This window comes from Geotrypetes seraphini, chromosome 10, assembly GCF_902459505.1.
Source record: "Geotrypetes seraphini chromosome 10, aGeoSer1.1, whole genome shotgun sequence".
Classification (NCBI taxonomy): Eukaryota; Metazoa; Chordata; class Amphibia; order Gymnophiona; family Dermophiidae; genus Geotrypetes; species Geotrypetes seraphini.
The window spans coordinates 109,896,187-109,915,894 of record NC_047093.1 but is presented as its reverse complement, the minus strand read 5'-3'; the positions used below and the strand labels follow the sequence as shown (position 1 = coordinate 109,915,894).

Sequence of the window (19,708 nt, the reverse complement as noted above, 5' to 3'; positions counted from 1 at the left end):
GATTCTAATCCCCAGATGCATTACTCTGCATTTCTTTGCATTGAATTTTAGTTGCCAGATGTTAGAACATTTCTATAACTTTTGCAGATCCTTTTTCATGTTTTCCACTCCCTCGGTGTCTACTCTGTTACAGATCTTGGTATCATCTGCAAAAAGGTAAACCTTTCCTTCTAACCCTTCAGCAATGTCACTCATAAACATATTCTCCATTACTCACCTTTCCTTCCTCCGAGCGAATTCCATTAACCACCACCCTCTGGCATCTGTCCGACAACCAGTTTCTAATCCAGTTTACCACTTTGGATCCTAACTTCAGCCTTTCAAGTTTGTTGAAGAGCCTCCTATGAGGAACTGTGTCAAAGGCTTTGCTGAAATCTAAGTAAATTACATGTAGCATATGTCCTTGAACCAGTTCTCTGGTCACCCAATCAAAAAATTCAATCAAGTTTGTTTGGCACGATTTACATTTAGTAAAGCCATGTTGCCTCGGATCTTGTAACCCATTAGATTCTAGGAAGTTCACTATCCTTTCTTTCTGCAATACTTCCATTATTTTTCCAACAACCGAAGTGACGCTTACCAGCCTGTAGTGTCCTGCTTCATCCCTGTGACCACTTTTGTGTATAGGGACCACATCCGCTCTTCTCCAATCCTCAAGAACCAATCCTCAGGAACAAGTCTTTAATAGGACCCTCAAGAACCTCTCTGAGTTTCCTCAGTATCCTGGGATGGATCCCGTCCGGTCCCATCACTTTGTCCACCTTCAGTTTTTCAAGTTGTTCATAAACACTTTCCTCCATGAACAACGCAGAATCCACTCTATTTTCTTGTGTTACTTTGCCAGACAATCTCAGTCCTTTTCCAGGATTTTCTTCTGTGAACACAGAACAGAAGTATTTGTTTAGCATGTTTGCTTTTTCCTCATCAATCTCCACATATTGGTTCATAGTATCTTTTAGTTTTGCAATTCCACTTTTCATCTTCCTCCTTTCACTAATATATCTGAAAAAATTATTGTCTCCCTTTTTACATTTTTAACCATTTGCTCTTCTACCTGCGCTTTCGCCAGATGTATCTCTCTCTTGGGTTCTTTCAATTTCACCCGATAATCATTTCTGTACAACCTCTTCTGTGGGGGGGGGGGGGGGGGTTATATTTCAGGAATGCCAACTCTTTGCCTTTATTTTCTCTACCACTAGTTTGGAGAACCATATCAGTTTCCTTTTTCTTTTCTTTTTATTTATTTCCTTCACATAAAGGACCATAGACATTTTTATTGCTCCTTTCAGCTTAGACCACTGTTTTTCTACTTAGAACATAAGAATTGCTGCTGCTGGGTCAGACCAGTGGTCCATCGTGCCCAGCAGTCCGCTCATGCGACGGCCCTCTGGTCAAAGACCAGCGCCCTAACTGAGACTAGCCCTACCTGCATACGTTCCGATTCAGCAGGAACTTGTCTAACTTTGTCTTGAATCCCTGGAGGGTGTTTTCCCCTATGACAGACTCCAGAAGAGCATTCCAGTTTTCTACCACTCTCTGGGTGAAGAAGTACTTCCTTACGTTCGTACGGAATCTATTCCCTTTCATCTTTAGAGAGTGCCCTCTCATTCTCCCTGCCTTAGAGAGGGTGAACAACCTGCCCTTATCTACTAAGTCTATTCCCTTCAGTACCTTCAATGTTTCAATCATGTCCCCTCTCAATCTCCTTTGTTCGAGGGAGAAGAGGCCCAGTTTCTCTAATATTTCTCTGTACAGCAACATTGTTACAACAACCTTTGAGTGCAAAAATATTTCACCCTATTTTAAAAGTATTTCCATGTAATGTCATTAAGTGTCGCCTAGTCTTTGTAATTTTGGATTGAATAAAAAAAAGATTCACTTTTACAAAATTCTGAGTGGTGTAGAATGCGTACACATCACTAATATCTCCCCTCAGCAGTCTCTCTTGCAAGTTGAAGAGCCCTAATCTTATCCTTTCCTCACATTAGAGACATTCCATCCCCTTTAGCATCTTGGTCACTCTTATTTGAACCTTTTATAGTTCTGCTTTCTTCAGGCACTCTACCATTTTATTAAAGTCCATAAGTTTGAAATCTAGAACTTTTAAGTTTTGTGCGGCCACTCTCCATTTTAGCTGTTATGTCAAACCAAACCGTTTGATAATCGCTACTTCCCAGGTGGGTACCCACTCGAGCATTAGAAATACTCTCCCTGTTTGTGAGGACCAGATCCAATATCACTTTCTCCCTCTTGGGTTCCATCACCTTTTGTCTGAGCAGAACTTCTTGAAAGGCATCCACATTCTCCCTACTTCTTTCCGATTCCACAGATGGAATTTTCCAGCAGGTTGAAATTTCTCAACAGCAGCACCTCCTCTTTCTTTCCAAACTTTTGGATATCCGCAGTCAGATCTTTATCAATTTGCTGCAATTTGTCAGAGGTCTGCAGACTATACCCACGTAGATCGAAGTTCCATCTTCTCTTTTCAGAGCAATCCATTTCGTTTCTTCCTCTCCCCAGGTCCCTTGCATTTCAGTCACTTGATATCGATCTTCACATAGAGAGCTACCCCTCCACCTTTTTGACAATCTCTGTCCTTCCTAAAATCTCCTTACTTTCTGCAGCTGTCCCTTCTTCATTCCCTTCCCATTACACTCCTGTTTCCTGAATTGACCACCATCATCACCTCTCATTCATTTGTCTTAACTGTCAGTTCTTCTGTCGGAAAAGTGCTCTCATCAACGTTCTTCCCACTCGGTCCTGTCTTACAGAAACTTGGCTCAAGCCTAGTATAGAGTCTTTGTTAATGGTAGCTGCCCAAGTATCTCACTCGCAATTTCAGCAGAGACGCTGATTTCTTCAACCTATAAAATATCCACATTCGCTTGTTTGTCATATAACCATATACCTTGGACCCCTGAGGAAGGCAGTTAAGTCGAATCATGGACCATGTTGGTTCCACAGCATTTATTTCATATGTGGATTATTTTGTTGACTAAATAAATATCTGAATCACGAACATCTTCCACAGTATTCCAAGGCAACAGATCTTTATGTAAGAAAAGTAAACAAAACCAGGAGGAAAAGGAAACGGTATGGTTTACCAAACAAGTGTCTGAAAGAATAAAGGTGGTATTTATGAAATGCAGAAGAACACAACAAGAAGAAAACTGCGTAAAACTCAAAGAATTGAAGAGAGAAGTGCAGCTAGTGAAAACACAGGTGGAAGAAAAAATGGCTAGAGATAGTAAGGTGACAGTACTTTCTTCAGGTGCATTGGGTAAGGGAGGATGGCTAGAAATGGAATTGTAAGATTGAAAGCTGCTGAGAAACAGTTATGTAGAGAATGATATGGAAAGGGCAAGATTTGGAAACAGAGGATGTTCCACAGATTGCAGAAGAGCATATGTGGACCTACTAGAAAAATAGTGACAGAGAAGTGGCAAACTACAGGCTGGTAAGCCTCAGTTTGATGGTTAGACAAATAATGGAGGCAGTGCTGAAGAAAAGGTTAGTGAACTTCATGTAATCCATTGGGTTTACAAGATCTGAGTCACCATGGTTTGACCAAAGGGAAATCTTTCCAAATGAATATATCATCTTTGCCTGGGTGGCTATAGAACAAAATTTAGGGTATGCTCGGGATGCGATCTATTTGGATTTCAGCAAAGCCTTTGACATAATTCCTTATAAGAGGCTCATTGAAGAAATTGAATGGTATAAAATTAGGACTCATAGAGTGGTGAACTGGTTTAGAAACTGACAAGACAACAGTGGGTGATAGTGAATGAAATTTCATTTAGAGGAAAGAAAGATGAATAGTGAAGTGCCTTTAGGATTGAAATGTGGGCTGATTCTGTTCAATATATTTGTGAGAAACATTGCCAAAGGGTTAGAAGGAAAACTCATCTTTTTGGGGACAACACAAGATTTACAACTGAGTGGATATCCCAGAGAGATTGGGCAACCTCAGAAGTGATCTAAACAAGTCAGAAGAATAGTCTAATGTTGACAAAATTTAATACAAAGTGATGCACATGGGGTGTAGAAACCCAAAATAGCTCTATTTGCTAGGGGTAAAAGGCTGATAAGCACATACTGGGAAAGGGACCAATGTGACAAGGCAGTGGCCATAGCAAGGATAATGTTAGGCATATCCAGTAGAATAAAGAAGAAGGTAAGGGCCCATTTAGAGTACTGTTTTCTATTTTGGAAGCCATATCTCACTAAGAACATCAAAAGGCTTGAGGTAGTTCAAAGGAAAGTGACAAAAATGATAGAGGGTTTGTGCCAAAAGATGTATGAAAAGAGACTTGAAGATCTGAATATGTATACTATAGAGGAAGGAAGGGAGGGATGGGGGGATATAATACAGATGTTACTTAAAAGTAATTACTATATAAACTAATCTTTTTCAGAGACCGGTAAATGTCAGAACTAGAAGTTTTGGGATGAGTTTGCAAAGTGGAGGACTTAGGAGCAACATCAGTAAATGCATTATCACAGAAAGGGCGGTGGATACCTGGAATTCCCTGCTGGGCAAGTTCGGGAAGTAAGACCAATGCTGGGTATACTTCTATGGTCTGGGTCCTATAAATAAGGAAGTCAAATCAGGATCAACATTGGAGTGGGCTTCGATGGCCACTCCAGTATTTGGGAAGTAGTACCAGGCCTGGGCAGATTTCTACAGTCTGTGTTCCAATTTGTCAGAGAGAGAGAGATTAAATATTAGTATATTTTATCTCATTGAAATGATATGCCATGATAGTAGGTGCAAATCAAGCAACCAGCTCAGTTTCTATTTTCAAGACTCCACTTCAAACTATAACCGTAAATCGCATATAGAGTCTACATGCGATTTACGATGATAGTAGGTGCTGCATATCTCGGGGGGGGGGGGGGGTGAGGGAGTAGAATCATAAAGTTGATATTAGCAAATAATCGATGTTTGTTAGCAGTGAAAGAAGTGAAGACATTCTTAGAGATGAAAGTAACAGTATCGGGAGGAGAAGACATGCTTAAGGTTGAAGGCAACAGTATCATGGTGTTAAGTTCCAAGACTGCATCATGTAACTGTCTATATAGTTTATTAAAACTTGCTGTACCGCATAGAGCTATCACATAGATCTCAGCAGTTTACAAATCTAAAATGTATATTCAGTTGAAAAGAACAACAACAATTATAGGACAGAGTACATGCATTCCTGACAGTGAAGAGAGTAAAGGAAATGTCAAGGAAGGAGATGGGAAAGGAAACAAGAAAATCGTTAATTGCCAAGATATCCAAGCTTAAATTGGGTCTGGATTTATTTTAAATGCAGAGTTGAGCAGCCAGTTTTTAAGAGCAACTTTAAAAGTTTTAAAGGATAATTTGCCTCAGATGTGGAGTAGAAGAGAGTTCCAGAGGTAGGGGGCAGCAAAGTAAAAAGCATGGTATCTTGTGGTATCAAGTTGTGCCAATTTGGAACACAGCAAAACTAAATGATGGTCAATTATGGCCAGAGAAGTCTAACAGAAGTATAAAGAATCATGAAAAATGCTAAATAATCTGGGAGACCTGTCCTGTGAGGTTTGAATATTATACGCAGTTTGATAGGAAGCTAGTATTGAAGCTGAAATAGTGGGGAAACATGATCATATTTGCGAGCATGACATAGAAGTCTAATGGCAGTGTTTTGGATTGTTTGAAGCTTCTTGAGAATTGATCATGGGCAGTAATCAAGTCTAGTTGTTATCAGTGAAAGAATCAAAGAATGAGAAGTGTTTTGGTTGAAATAGTGTCGCTGGTGAAGTATAGTAAAACATCTCTTACATCTAAGCTTAACTTCCTTGAATGGTGGATCCATCTCTGTTAATAGGAAATAACAGCGATTAAGCAAAATAATATTGCTAATTTTACTAAAACGTGAGCCCCTCTAGATGAGTTCTGAAAGGACTTCAATGATAACGTTAATTGACCCTATTATGTTTTGAGAGTACACAGCTTATTCTGTTGTAGTATTGTATTATTGATATGCTATATATACATTTCTGCAATGTAAAAAAAACCCCACATCTCTACTTAAAACAGAAATCTGAGGTATAAAGGTGAGTTGGGAATCAAAAATGATACCAAGATAATGGAATGTGTTAACTGGTGAAATTGAATGTCCAAAGAGATTAAGAGATAAATCAAGGGAAGAGAGACCCCCCCCCCCCCCCCCAGTGAACCAGCAAGCTATCAGTTTTTTCCTTGTTTAGAACTAGTTTGTGTTTGCTAAGCCAGTAAGCAATCAAATCCAGGCAAAGTTGTAGTGGGCTAATGTCAGGATTGGATGGGTTAGGTGGGAATAATAATATATCAGCAGCATAGATGTGAAATGAAATACGAGTACCATATGATTGAATGAGAGTGGCTAGTGGGCCGATGAATAAATTAAAGAGCAGTGGTGATAAGACTGAGACATGGGGGAGGCATGAGGGGAGGCAAATAAGAGGGTAACTACCGTACAACTATGGTCTCACAAAAAGGAGGAAAACCAGGCTTGTACTGTACCAGTTATTCCAAGTGTTGAAAGCTTAGTGATAAGGGAGTGATCCACAAAGTTGAAGGCTGTGTGAAATAGCTAGTACAAAATTGTTTGAGTTTGGCAAGGTGGTAAGTTGCCAACCTTCCTGTTTATGATGCCAGTATTTAATCATGAAAAAGTTTAAACTATGTAGAGTGCCAGGTACAGCTCTGGCCAACTTGTTGAGCAGACTGGATGGACCAAGCAAGGAGCTTTTTTCTTTTAACTCCCTCTGTGTGGAATTCCCTCCCACTCTCTCTTCATGCTGAGCAGTCTTTCCCTAAGTTTTGATCAGCCTTAAAATTTACTTGTGTTCCATGGCTTTCCCAGATGTGGTGGACCTCTGACTGCTTTGTGGTTCTAATTGTATGCCTATTGCTACTACCATTTGTTTTTTTCTGAACTCTGGTCTCCTTGTATTGTAGTTCCTTGCGTTTCTCCTTAGACCTTAAACTGCTTGGATTGTCCTTGCAGTGGCAGTATAGCAAGACTTAATAAATCATAACCATTACTGCAACTTGTTCTACATTTGAATCCCTAAACAAATTCTCAGTCAGCAGCTCAGGTGCTACTAATTGCAAGCATGAGATTTTAAAGGATCACCCAATCCTAAAATCTCTACAGTAGTTTCCAATACTGTGTTGAGCTTAAGTTTGGTATTCTTCTTTTAAGGCTTAAAAGGATGTGTACCACTCTATCACATCCATCTCGCAACCCAAAGATAACCTTTCTGCACTCACCACCACAAACCCAAATAGTCATCCTTACACCCTAAGACATCTATCTCACAAGTATTTGAAATAAACTTTTCTCAGGATCAATCCCAACCCTCTGAATTCCTTCCACTGAATGTCAGGGTAGAACTTAATCTAATAGTCTTCAGAAAGCTACTGAAAGCTAGGGATATACATTTTATATCATTTCATTTTATAATAACATGCATTCTTGTACAGTCTCTCTAGAGGCTGAACTGGAGGCTTCTTGTATGTCTGATAGCATCAGCTGCGGGGCAACTGAAAGATGATCCCTCTCCTTTGGGCTACCTGCCTGGAAGCTTCCTGACATGCTCAGTTTGTTCCTGTAGCTTCACTACTTGGTTGAAATTAATTCTGCTCGTGATTTGTTTTCAATTCCTAGTCCTTTTTGATTTATTTTGCGGGTTTGACCACGTGCTGCAGATCATCTCTGTGCGAGTGATCCTTCGGCAGGAGATTGCAGACATTTTAAATTTTGTCTGCTTCTGGAGGAAACTGCAGTAAGCCCTCTAGACAGCCTGCAGATTGGATCAGGTCTCCAGGATCGGGAGCAGTCTCTTCCCTAGTTCATCCGCAAAGGGGTAGAGCACAGGCTGCTACGGTTCCGAGGAAGTACGCCGGGATCAGAACCGCACCATATGTCTTCCATGATTTCCCTGAGGGGTCCTGGTGGTCAGGATCTGAGGTGTGTGACAAACCTGTGGCCAGTTTTGTCCCTGTAAGGGATAAAAGCAGAACACGGTCCCTGGTCAGAAGGGCTGACCAGGTTAAAAGTAAAGGTTTGGATTTGGCTGACTACCCCTCAGACAGTGAGGTAGAGCAGGAGAGGCATGAGCATAGGGAATATCCAGCAGAGAGCGCCATCTCAGTACAGGTACTCTAGAAAGCCTGATAGTACTCTTATTGAGGAGTCCCAATGCTGGAAGGTATGCTCATTACCAGCCTAGGAGAAAGCTGGATTATTTCCCTAGGGATTTCCTGCCTAACACAGCTGCTCCTAGGAGAGAGGGGTGGGGCTTTAACTCACATAAGAACAGAGCATGGGATCACAGTAAGGAGAGCAGGGAAAGCCGGGACGGAGCTAGAGCTGTCGAGCTCAGGCAGCGGCAGAAGCAGCAAGGCTTGGAGGCAGATGAGGGGAAAAGTCTCTCTCCTCCAGCCCGCAGCAGTGAGGACGTGGAGATGACCGAGGACTACCTCAGCTCCACCCCAGAGGCTGCTGAGCAGACAGAGGCTATGGACGTCTCTGAACCACTGCTGGAAGCTGGCTATTTACCCACTGACATGGAGGTTAGTTGCTAAGGGGAAGGAAGCAAGGCTGTGCTTGTGCTGGCTCCTGTAACCCAAGCCCAGCTGACAGTGATTAGGGGGAGAGCAGGAAAATCTCTCCTTTACACTGTGTGACTGCCCGGAGAGCATTGTTTGTTCAAGGGACTTTATCTATATGGGTGTGAAGGCTCCGTGTGAAAACCTAAGTAAAGTTCACAGCTTACCTAATGTCATGCTATGTTCCCTGGCTAGGAAGCCCAGCTGATAGTAACGAGCTGTGAAGCCTGCTCTGCAAAACCTATCCGTGTCTCAGCTCAGTGGCGTACCAAGGGGGGGGCATGGGGGGCGGTCCGCCCCGGGTGCCAAGCCCTGAGGGGGTGCTCCTGGTCCGGTCCGGTTCCCCACCCCCTGCGCCGGGTGTCGCGTCTGGAAACAGCCTGCAGCAAGATCGCGATGCCAGCGATCTTTGCCTGCTTCGGCTGTTTCCTCTGCCACGGTCCTGCCCCTCCTCTGACGTCAGAGGAGGGGCGGGACCGCGGCGGAGGAAACAGCCGAAGCAAGCAAAGATCGCTGGCATCGCGCGATCTTGCTGCAGGCTGTTTCCTCAGGGACTGAAGCGTGGAGGCTGGGGGAATGAGCAGTGCTTCGTGGTGGTGGGGCCGAGCGGTCCTTCGAGGTAGTGGGAGGGGCAGCAGGCCTTCAGGGTGGGGCGGGCAGGCAGACCTTATGGAGGGGGGGAGACAGGCCTTCAGGGGGACAGGCCTTCATGGAAAACAGGCAGGCAAGCCTTCAAAGGGGGGGACAAGCCTTCGGGGGGGGTGACAGGCCGCAGGGGGAGGGGTTTGCAGGCCTTAGGGGGGACAGGCCTTCCAGGGAGGGCACAGCCTTCAAGGGGGGGACAGGCCTTCGTGGGGCGTGCAGGCCTTCGAGGGGAACAGGCAGGCAGGCCTTCGGGGGGGCTGCAGGCCTTCGGGGGGGTGCAGGCCTTCAGGGGGGTGCAGGCCTTCAAGGGGGGGACAGGCCTTCAGGGGGGGCAGGCCTTCAAGGGAAACAGGCAGGCCTTCAAGGGGGGGTGCTAGGATTTAACAGAGAGAGGAAAAGTCCTTTTGTTTCTTTATTTTATTTACACCACAGCACCAGTGTGGTTAGGAGAAACCAAAGGGGGGGGGGTGAAAAAGCTATAAAATAAACCCACCAGGATGTTTGAAAAAAACACCCAATTGGGCAGGAAAATCGAATCGATAAACCAATTCAATAGGCTGAATCGAATCAAAAAATTTTTTCCTGAATCTGGCAGCACTAGTTTGCGCTACTGTATTAGACTTTAGGACCTGGGATTGGGGAGAGATGGCATCCTCAGTACTTTATAATGCAAGTGAAATGAGGATTTGGTCAGATTTTTGAAGGGTCTGCACTCTGCAGAAGAAAAATATTGTATAGGCCGGGGACATGAGACAGCAGGAAATGGGAACTTTTCTTCCTTCTAATTTTTGGAATGGAAAGGCTGAGGATGTCAGAGAGTTCAGTTAAAATATGTGCTTTATAAGAAAATATAATAATGTGTTCTATAAAGTTTATAGCATTGCTGGCCTACCCGGTGAGGTGTTCCTAGTGGTGGTGGCGGCAGCGTGTCAATGTGTTGAGAGGAAGAGTTGATCTGGGAAATTCTGCTGAGCAAACTCCGGGCCCATTTCCACCCCCCAGTTAGTCCACTCCACTCAACTGGTTCACACACTGAGTGGGTCTTTGGGTGTTGTTCCTGGGTAGTTGTTTTGGGATCTCTTCCAGTGGTTTGTCAGTATCTCCTTCTGGTCCAAGGAAGGAAACTTTGTTAACCTTAGCACTGACCTACAGAATATGTTTGTAACAGCGCTGCTTGTGTGGCATTAGTCTATGTAGTGATCGAAAGAAAAAAACAGACCTTTGCACATTTTTGCACTATATGGTGAGTGTATGAGGAGATTCACATTTCCTGCACAGCTAAGTCCGTGTGAAGTTACTTTGTGCTGTATTTGACATCTAGCAAAGTCTCTGTTTGGAAGGAAAGAACTCAGCTTAAAAATGAAGTGGCCAGAAGTTATGGTAAAAGCAGATAGCGTAGCTGGTTTTAAGAAAGGTTTGGATAAATTCCTGGAGGAAAAGTCCATAGTCTATTATTAAGACATGGGGGAAACATCTGCTTGCCCTGGATCGGTAGCATGGAATGTTGCTACTCTTTGAGTTTTGACCAGGTACTGGTGACCTGGATTGGCTTCCAAGAGAATGGGTTACAGGGCATGATGGACCATTGGTCTGACCCAGTTAGGCTATTCTTATGTTATGTTCTCATCTGTAGGGGCCTTTGTTTTCATTTCTTATTTTAATGTATTTTTTTTCTGAGAACTTATCAGTGTTTTTTATAATGGGAACAAAAATGGAAGAGAATTAATGTGTGTGGAATGGGGGGGGATAACTAATTTCTTCAGCTAAATAATTCAATCCACCTCAACCAGACATAGGAGAACTCACGCACCATTCACACACCCTCCAACCAAAAACGTCAAAAGAAAAATACAGTTCGACAACCTCCAAGCCATTCGAGCTGCAACACTCGACCCCCAACTCTACAACCTATTGACCTCGACCACAAACTACAAAACCTTCAAAAAAGAAATAAAAACCCTTCTATTCAAAAAACACATAAAACCGAACTAACACAATCAGAACTGTCCCAAGCATCACCTGCAACTACTCCATATGTACTTCTGATGTCATGACAATTCAGACATAATTTATGTTATGTTATGGTATGTTTGGAATAATGGTTACATATATGAGGTTCAATAAAAGAAAATTTTCACTTCCTGTTTCTATTATGACCATTTATTCAGTTTCATGGTTATTACAAAAAATATTTTTTTACATGGGGAGGTGTCAAAAAATTATGGGCCCCGGGTGCCACATACCCTAGGTATGCCACTGTCTCAGCTAGGTAAGCTGAAACGTTTGAGAAATTCATTACTAGGTTTGGGAACTGTAATTACTCTGGCGGTGTTCACAAGGTGTTTGCAAAATTTGAAAGTTTATTTTCCTGATATTTTTCATTTACCTTTACCGCTGGTGAAGAGGACTGTAGTTAGACTGAAAAGTCCAGGGTATTGAACTGTATGTGGCATTTGTAGCAAGCCATTCTGACAACTGCAAGCTATTTTGTGTTTTATATTTTTTGCCATGACATGCGGGTGGCTGATGGTATTCAGACCCCCGGGTTCAATAAAGTACACGAACATTCTTTTGTAACAAGACTTACCTGTGTGGTCTTCTCTTTACAAGCTACTCTCAGTGTGGCCTTGCAGACTAGGCAGGCGCCTAGGTCTGTTATAACCTGAAAAGCCTTCCTCCAACCTGAGGAGGCCACGCTGACAGGCCAGAACTCAACACACCTAATCCCTCTGCTGGTTAGAGCAAGGGATAAGTGTGTCACAGGTGACAGGGAAGCTGAGGCGGTCAGAAGACCTGAAAAATCCATTTAATCAGCTCCTGAGGTACTGATCTCCCTATGCTTGCATTGTGTATTGCTGGCTGCCATTGAAATGCATTGCAGCTCATTGGGGGGTGCTCAAAATGGGGATATGGGAGGTTTCCCTACATGCCCTGGTCCCCCCCCCCCACACCTTTAAAAACCTAAAATCACAGTTTTTAGCATTTTCCTGCGTTATTAAGGGATTTGGTCAGATTTTTGAAGGGTCTTCACTCTGCAGAAGAAAAATATTGTATAGGCCGGGGACATGAGACAGCAGGAAATGGGAACTTTTCTTCCTTCTATTTTTGTGAATGGAAAGGCTGAGGATGTTAGAGAGTTCAGTTAAAATATGTGCTTTATAAGAAAATATAATAATGTGTTCTATAAAGTTTATAGCATTGCTGGCCTACCCGGTGAGGTGTTCCTAGTGGTGGTGGCGGCAGCGTGTCAATGTGTTGAGAGGAAGAGTTGATCTGGGAAATTCTGCTGAGCAAACTCCGGGCCCATTTCCACCCCCCCAGTTAGTCCATTCCACTCAACTGGTTCACACACTGAGTGGGTCTTTGGGTGTTGTTCCTGGGTAGTTGTTTTGGGATCTCTTCCAATGGTTTGTCAGTATCTCCTTCTGGTCCAAGGAAGGAAACTTTGTTAACCTTAGCACTGACCTACAGAATATGTTTGTAACAGCGCTGCTTGTGTGGCATTAGTCTATGTAGTGATCGAAAGAAAAAACCAGACCTTTGCACATTTTTGCACTATATGGTGGGTGTATGAGGAGATTCACATTTCCTGCACAGCTAAGTCCGTGTGAAGTTACTTTGTGCTGTATTTGACATCTAGCAAAGTCTCTGTTTGGAAGGAAAGATCTCAGTTTAAAAATGAAGTGGCCAGAAGTTATGGTAAAAGCAGATAGCGTAGCTGGTTTTAAGAAAGGTTTGGATAAATTCCTGGAGGAAAAGTCCATAGTCTGTGTGGTCTTCTCTTTACAAGCTACTCTCAGTGTGGCCTGGCAGACTAGGCAGGCGCCTAGGTCTGTTATAACCTGAAAAGCCTTCCTCCAACCTGAGGAGGCCACGCTGACAGGCCGGAACTCAACACACCTAATCTCTCTGCTGTTTAGAGCAAGGGATAAGTGTGTCACAGGTGACAGGGAAGCTGAGGCGGTCAGAAGACCTGAAAAATCCATTTAATCAGCTCCTGAGGTACTGATGTCCCTATGCTTGCATTGTGTATTTTCTGTCAAAATTGGCACCCGCGGCAGCCATCTTAGATTTTCTTTAGTCTTTAAAACTATATTTTTTGACTTAGAAGTGTTATTTTTGCTCCAAACTTCACAGATAGCCACCTCAGGACAGGATGGCATGGATTCATGCAGTAAATGCGGCGGATGGCTTGCGGTTTTGCAGCCGTGTATTCTGTGCACCACGGCCGGCATGGGGTGTCAACCGTGCATGGATTCCGCACTATCCTCCTCCAGAGATGCCCTGCTTTCCTCCGATTGCGACAGAGATGCGATTCCAGCGTCTGGGATGCCGAAATTGGGCAAGAAGGGCACTTTCGCGAAATGCAAGGGCAGTTCCAGGGAAAGTCTCATAAGTCTTCAAACCATTTCAAATCTGAGTCCCGCTCATCAGCTCTGGCCACCGGGGACTAATTTCCGCCAGAATTTAAGGATATGATGTCTCAGGCTTTCATGAGAAAGCGGGCTATGCCTGTGTCTCTCTATCAGACTACGGTGAGGCAGTCTGTGCAGCCTTTTGATTCCAGTATGTCAATCTGCTCCCTTGCTGGTCCGCCTGAAAGCCAGCGGCAGCTTCCCGCTATTGTCTCAGTGCCTGTGTCAATTGTTATGCCATTGCTGTTGCACGGCTTTTTGGCAGGCCCTGCTGACATGGCTAGCTTAGTGAATCTTGGGGATTCCCAGAATACTGAGTCCCACGATGTGGGAGAGGATCAGATGGTGTGCAGGCTAAGTCCAGTTGCCTTTCTGATTTTCTCTCTGAATCCCTGCGGACATTGGGACTTGACTTAGACTCAACAGTTCAGGCGGAGTGTTCTGTCATGTGTTCTCCACACCCGCTCTCCGCTGCATTCCAGTTCACGCAGACTCGGTGGAAATACTCTTGGAAGTTGGGGGGCCCCGGAGGGTCCCCTGAAGTGGCTAGGGCCAGGGCTAAATTGTGCCCATGGTTTCGGAATTTCCAAGTGCATAGTCCCGCCGAGGGGAATTTGGCGGTGGCTCAGGTCACTAAACGTACGTCCTTGCCCTCGGCTGGAGGGGTTTTCCTGAAGGATGTCCAGGACCGAAGACTAGATTTTGTTCTGAAGTGTCTTTTGATTCCGCTGTGGGAGGAGTGCGAGCTGCAACAGCCACTTCATTCTTGGCCCAGGTATGTCATACTAAACTTCGTCAGGTTCCTGAGGAGGTTGTCCTTCATGATCTCGACTTTCTGGTTTCAGGAGTGAATTATTTGGCAGCTGTACTCTGTGATATTTTGTTATGGTTTTGCCAGTGGGCAGGTGATTCTTCATCCAAAACTGCGCTGAACGACTTATCCTTCAAAGATTTGCCCTTATTTGGCCAGGGTTTGGTTGACCTGATGGCAAGTGTGCAGGACCGTAAGCCAGGGGGACGAAACTGCTAATTTTTTGGCCCTTCTGGAGAATCTCAGTATGCTGGACCCCTTGTGGCGGGGTGGTGTTTTGGAGCGTCCTATAGACCTCACTTTGGAGGTGAAGCACACCAATAGCCTTCCAACTCTCGATATTCTGTCCTTTCTAAGATAAATTTATGATGCTAGGTCTCTGGCAAGGCCTCCCTGAATTGGGGGGGGGGCAGCTTTCCTCTCAGAATGGCTAAAGGTAACCTAGGACCAGTGAGTCTTAGAGGTTTTAAAGGATGGTCTTCGATTGCAGTTCTTCCGGCTGCTGCCGGACTTCTTCCTGTCCTCTCCCGAGGGTTATCCAGACAGGGCCAGCAAGCTGCGTGCTACGGTGCGCCAGTTACTGGATTTGGCGGACATGGAGCAAATCCCATGGGGTGACTTGGGATCCGGGAGATACTCAATTTACTTCATCGTGCCACAGAAGGACTCCGTTTGTAGACCGATTCTGGACCTGTAAGCGGTGCATGCATTTTGGCGAGTTCTGCATTTACGTATGGACCCTGTGCATTAAGTCATAGCAGTGGCACCCAGGGAGTTTTTTGCTTCCTTGGATCTCGGAAACGTATCTCCAAATCCCGATATTCCCAGATTATCGGAGGTTCCTGAGGTTTCATGTTCTCGGGAGGCATTTCCAGTTTGCAGCACTACCCTTTGGTATAGCATCAGTGCCCAGAACTTTTACCAAGCTCATGGTGTTGGTGGCTGCCCATCTGCGATCTCTGGGTGTGATAGTGCATCCCTACCTTGACGACTGGCTGATCAGAGCCCCTTCGTGGAAGCAGGGTCGCTTGGCAGTTCGCCAAGTCCATTCCAGTCCAGAGCTGTGGGATGTTGAAAGAGAGCCGATGTTTTCAATCGGCTGGAGCTATGAGCGATCTGGTTAGCTCTGCTATGATTCCAAAGGAGTCTCCACCGGAAGGCTGTCCGGGTGTTGTTGAACTATGCGACGGCTGTTGCCTATGTCAACCGTCCAGGGGACACGAGGAGTCCCCGGCTGGGATTGGAGGCTCAGATGCTCATTGCTGGGGTTTAGCCGCAGCTCATGTGGTCGGCGTCGACAATGTTCAGGCAGACTTCCTCAGTCACCAGACTCTGGACCAGGAAGAATAGTCTCTGTCAAGGCTGGCGTTCGAGGACATAGTGCACCGCTGGGGTCATTCCACCTTCGATCTGATGGCATAATCAGTGACCAGGACGGCAGACAGATTCTTCTGCCGCCAACAAGAGGTCGGCAGCATCAGACTCGACGCTCTGGTTCAATCTTGGCCCACAGGAGAACTTCTGTACATCTTTCCTCCATGGCCCATGATAGGGCACATTTTGCGCCGGTCCTTGTGGCTCCGGACTGGCCCAGAAAACCTTGGTACACAGACCTTTTGAGATTGAGCTCCGGAAGCGGTCTGCGTCTTCCTTAGCATCGGTGGTTGCTCACACAGGAACCATTTGCACTTCAAGATCCGGACCACTTTGGTCTTCTGGCCTGGCGCTAGAGCGGACAGCCTTGACGACCAGGGGTTATTCTTCTGTGGTTATCGCCGTGGTCCTCCTGAACAAGCGGAATCGACAGTATCGGCCTATGCGAAAACCTGGAGGTGTTTTTAGGCTTGGTGTGCGGGACTTCAGGTGGACCCTTTGGTCCCATCGGTGGCTTATGTTCTAGACTTCCTGCAGGATGGCCTCAGGAAGGGTCTGGTGGTCTCTTCTCTGCGTGTTCAGATTGCGGGTCTCTCCTGTTTGAGTCCCTCTTCATTCAGGGGTTCTCTGGCTTCTCACCCGGATGTTGTCCGGTTCTTGAGGGGGGCCAGGAGGCTGAGGCCTCCCTTGCATCTGTCTTGCCCATCCTGGAACCTGAATTTGGTCCTACGCTCCCTGACTCATCCGCCTTATGAACCCTTGGAAGGAATCTTTCTGAAAGATCTTGCCATTAAGACTGTCTACCTGGAAGCCGTCACATCAGCACAGCGAGTGTCCACGCTTCAGGCTTTGTCGTGCAGAGATACTTTTCTTCACATCATGGAGTCTACGGTGATTTTGAAGACTGTGCCTTCTTCTCTTCAGAAAGTGGTTTCCACTTTCCACGTCAACCAGGAAGTTCATTTGCCAGCCTTTGTTCCTTCAGGTTCCAAGTCTCAGGACCGTGTTGTGCGGTCTCTGGATGTGCGGCGTCTCCTTTTGGGATGCCTTGAGGCCACTAACATCTTCCGTCTGTCGGACCATCTGTTTGTCCTGCCAGGCCCCGCGCGTTGGGGGTCAGCCCACTTCCAAGACTAGCATTTTGCGTTGGATATGTGGTGGCGGGGATTTGCGGCGGGGAAGTAGCCTCCTCTGGGGGTGAAGGCTCACTCTACCAGTAGAATGGCTTCCTCGTAGGCTGAATCTCATACGGTCTTTCCTGAGGAGTTTTGTTGGGCGGCTCCATGGGCTTCCGTTCATACCTTTTCCAGGTTTTACGAGCTTGATGTGGCAGTTAAGGGTGTTATGGCCTTTGGCGCTTCTTTTCTCGTGATTTCTTACCTCTGCTACTCTTCCTTCTTGTAGGTCTTCTCTGGAGGCTGAACTCCTGCCTATCTGTTTTGTCCAATTCGCAGGTCGCTTCTTCAGTAACTGGTAAGCTGTATTTCTCTCTTTGACCAGCCTCTCTAAGAATTACATGTGTATTCCACTTTCTAAGGTTTAAGGGTTGGTGGGGTGCCCCTTCTAATCTTCAGGCTGTGTCTACTTCCTATGTTTTGCAGTTTTATAATGTTTACATTATGTGTTTGATTCCAGTTGGCCTTTTTTGGCCGTAGTTTTTCATATAATGATTTCTTGAGCAGAATTGACTGGTAGCGGGAGTTCCCGCGCCCTCTCTTTCTTTTCTTTTGTTTCCTGTTGTTATAGGTCCACATGGCTTTTCTACTAACTGAGCATATCAGGAAGCTCCCGGGCAGGTAGCCCAAAGGGAAGGGATCATCTTTTAGTTGCCCTGCAGCTGAAGCTACCAGACATACAAGAACCCTCCAGTTCAGCCTCCAGAGAAGATCTACAAGAAGGAAGATTAGCAGAGGTAAGAAACCTAATCTTTCATTATTGCAAACTGACATACACACATCCCCAAAAGAAAGCAAAACAAAATTTTCTGATTTTTTGAAAACCTACCATTCTGAAGTAGTCCTTGGTCCACCCCTTTTGAAAACCTACCATTCAAGTTTCAAGTTTATTAATTTTTAATATACCGACCATCTGCAGGAATCTAGCCAGTTTGCAATAAAATTTTAAAAGAAGAATAAAAATAATACCAGTAGGGATTAAGTTTAAAGAGAGGAAGGGAAGTGAACATTGAAGACATTGACAAGAAGAACTGGAAAGTGATGATAAAGAAAAGAAAGGAAGTGGGGGATAAAGTTACATTATTAGAGGTTAAAAACTAAAAAAAAAAAAAGGTTGAAAGGAAATGGAAGGGAAACTGATAAAACATTGGGGATGGGATCACTTCTTAAAACTGGTTGGCTGATTTGAAGATGAGAAGGATCAAGAGCAGTAGAATGCATCTTGAAATAAGAATGTTTTTAAATTTGTCTTGAATTTATCGATGTGGTCCTTGGTTCAGAAACAAAAACATGGCCTCCCTCTCAAAAGTTGTTGTCAAGAAAGACCATAGTATGCTGTTTGATATGTAGCAAAACTGCTCCTAAAGAATTCAAATATTGTATTCCCTTATTCTTTTCTTCATTATACTATTAACTGTTGTGTTTTGTTTCAGATTGTACTCCCAGTCAATTTTAAATACTGAATTCCCTTGTTCCATTTTTTTTCACCTACAGTTATTTATTGTGCTATATTTCAGAGATTACCCCAATTCTGTGTCTGTACAGTAATGTGAAATATGCTGCAGCTTTCTCTAGGCTTTCTTTGGTTGGAAAAACACAAAACAAGATAGACAATGAGGTTAGGATTTTGAATTTAATACTGTAATTTGTGCTTCTCTTCTAGAAGCTGCCAGCTCCCAGATATCAAATCCTTTTCCATTATTACAAAGTAAGTCTAAGTATTGTTTTCACATATTGTTATATGCTGTACCATGCATTATGCCATACAATTTCCTTTCTGTTGTAAATGAATTGTTTTGTTTTGGAGCAAGATTGTGCTGATAACATTTGTATGAGATTGACTAGTGTGAATACTGTAATGTTTGTATAAGCAGGAGTATTTGAAGAAAATAAAGAAGTAGATCAAGGTTATGTAGGGTAAATTTAAAATACTTATTCCACTGTAGAAGCTCTCAGATCACCATTCCCCAGGACCTCAGCGATATCACTCAGGGCTCAATTACTCTCATAGCCCTAGAGCTGTAAGTATCCAATTGTTACTGGACCCTTTTTTATTTTTATAAATTCATGTTTAATTTTCACTTGGTTTATGTTCCTTCTACCATTACCACCTTACTTCTGAATTTTATAACATATTGATATTTGTAATAAAAAAACACATGGAGGGGCATAATTGAAAGGAACGTCTAAATCCGTTTTCGTCTAAGTCAGAAGTCGTTCAAACTAAAAAATAGCTTAGGACACATTTTCGAAAAATACGTCCAAATTTTTTTCCGTTTTGAAAATCGTCTAAGTATACGTCCTGCCAATCTGATCATCCAAGCCGCTAAATCGTCCATTTCATCCAACTTTTTGTCCAAGTCAAAACTGCCTAGAACAGAGGTTTCAAAGTCCCTCCTTGAGGGCTGCAATCTAGTCAGGTTTTCAGGATTCCCCCAATGAATATGCATGAGATCTATGTGCATTGTGACACACTTATCCCTTGCTCTAACCAGCAGAGGGATTAGGTGTGTTGAGTTCTGGCCTGTCAGCGTGGCCTCCTCAGGTTGGAGGAAGGCTTTTCAGGTTATAACAGACCTAGGCGCCTGCCTAGTCTGCCAGGCCACACTGAGAGTAGCTTGTAAAGAGAAGACCACACAGGTAAGTCTTGTTACAAAAG

General features: G+C 44.3%; 1 protein-coding gene across 8 annotated transcripts in view; it reads left to right on the top strand.

Annotated features, from left to right (window-relative positions):
* The window catches only part of ZNF618 (zinc finger protein 618), a 771,796-nt gene that overhangs the window by 657,777 nt on the left and 94,311 nt on the right, over positions 1 to 19,708 (top strand). For 7 of the 8 annotated variants that reach the window (XM_033960461.1, XM_033960460.1, XM_033960459.1 and 4 more), the window contains one exon: positions 18,713 to 18,757. The exons of the other annotated variant lie outside the window; for it this stretch is intronic. In XM_033960461.1, the coding sequence (XP_033816352.1) occupies positions 18,713 to 18,757 (45 nt within the window). The remainder of the gene's footprint in view (positions 1 to 18,712; positions 18,758 to 19,708) is intronic. 8 annotated transcript variants of the gene reach the window in all.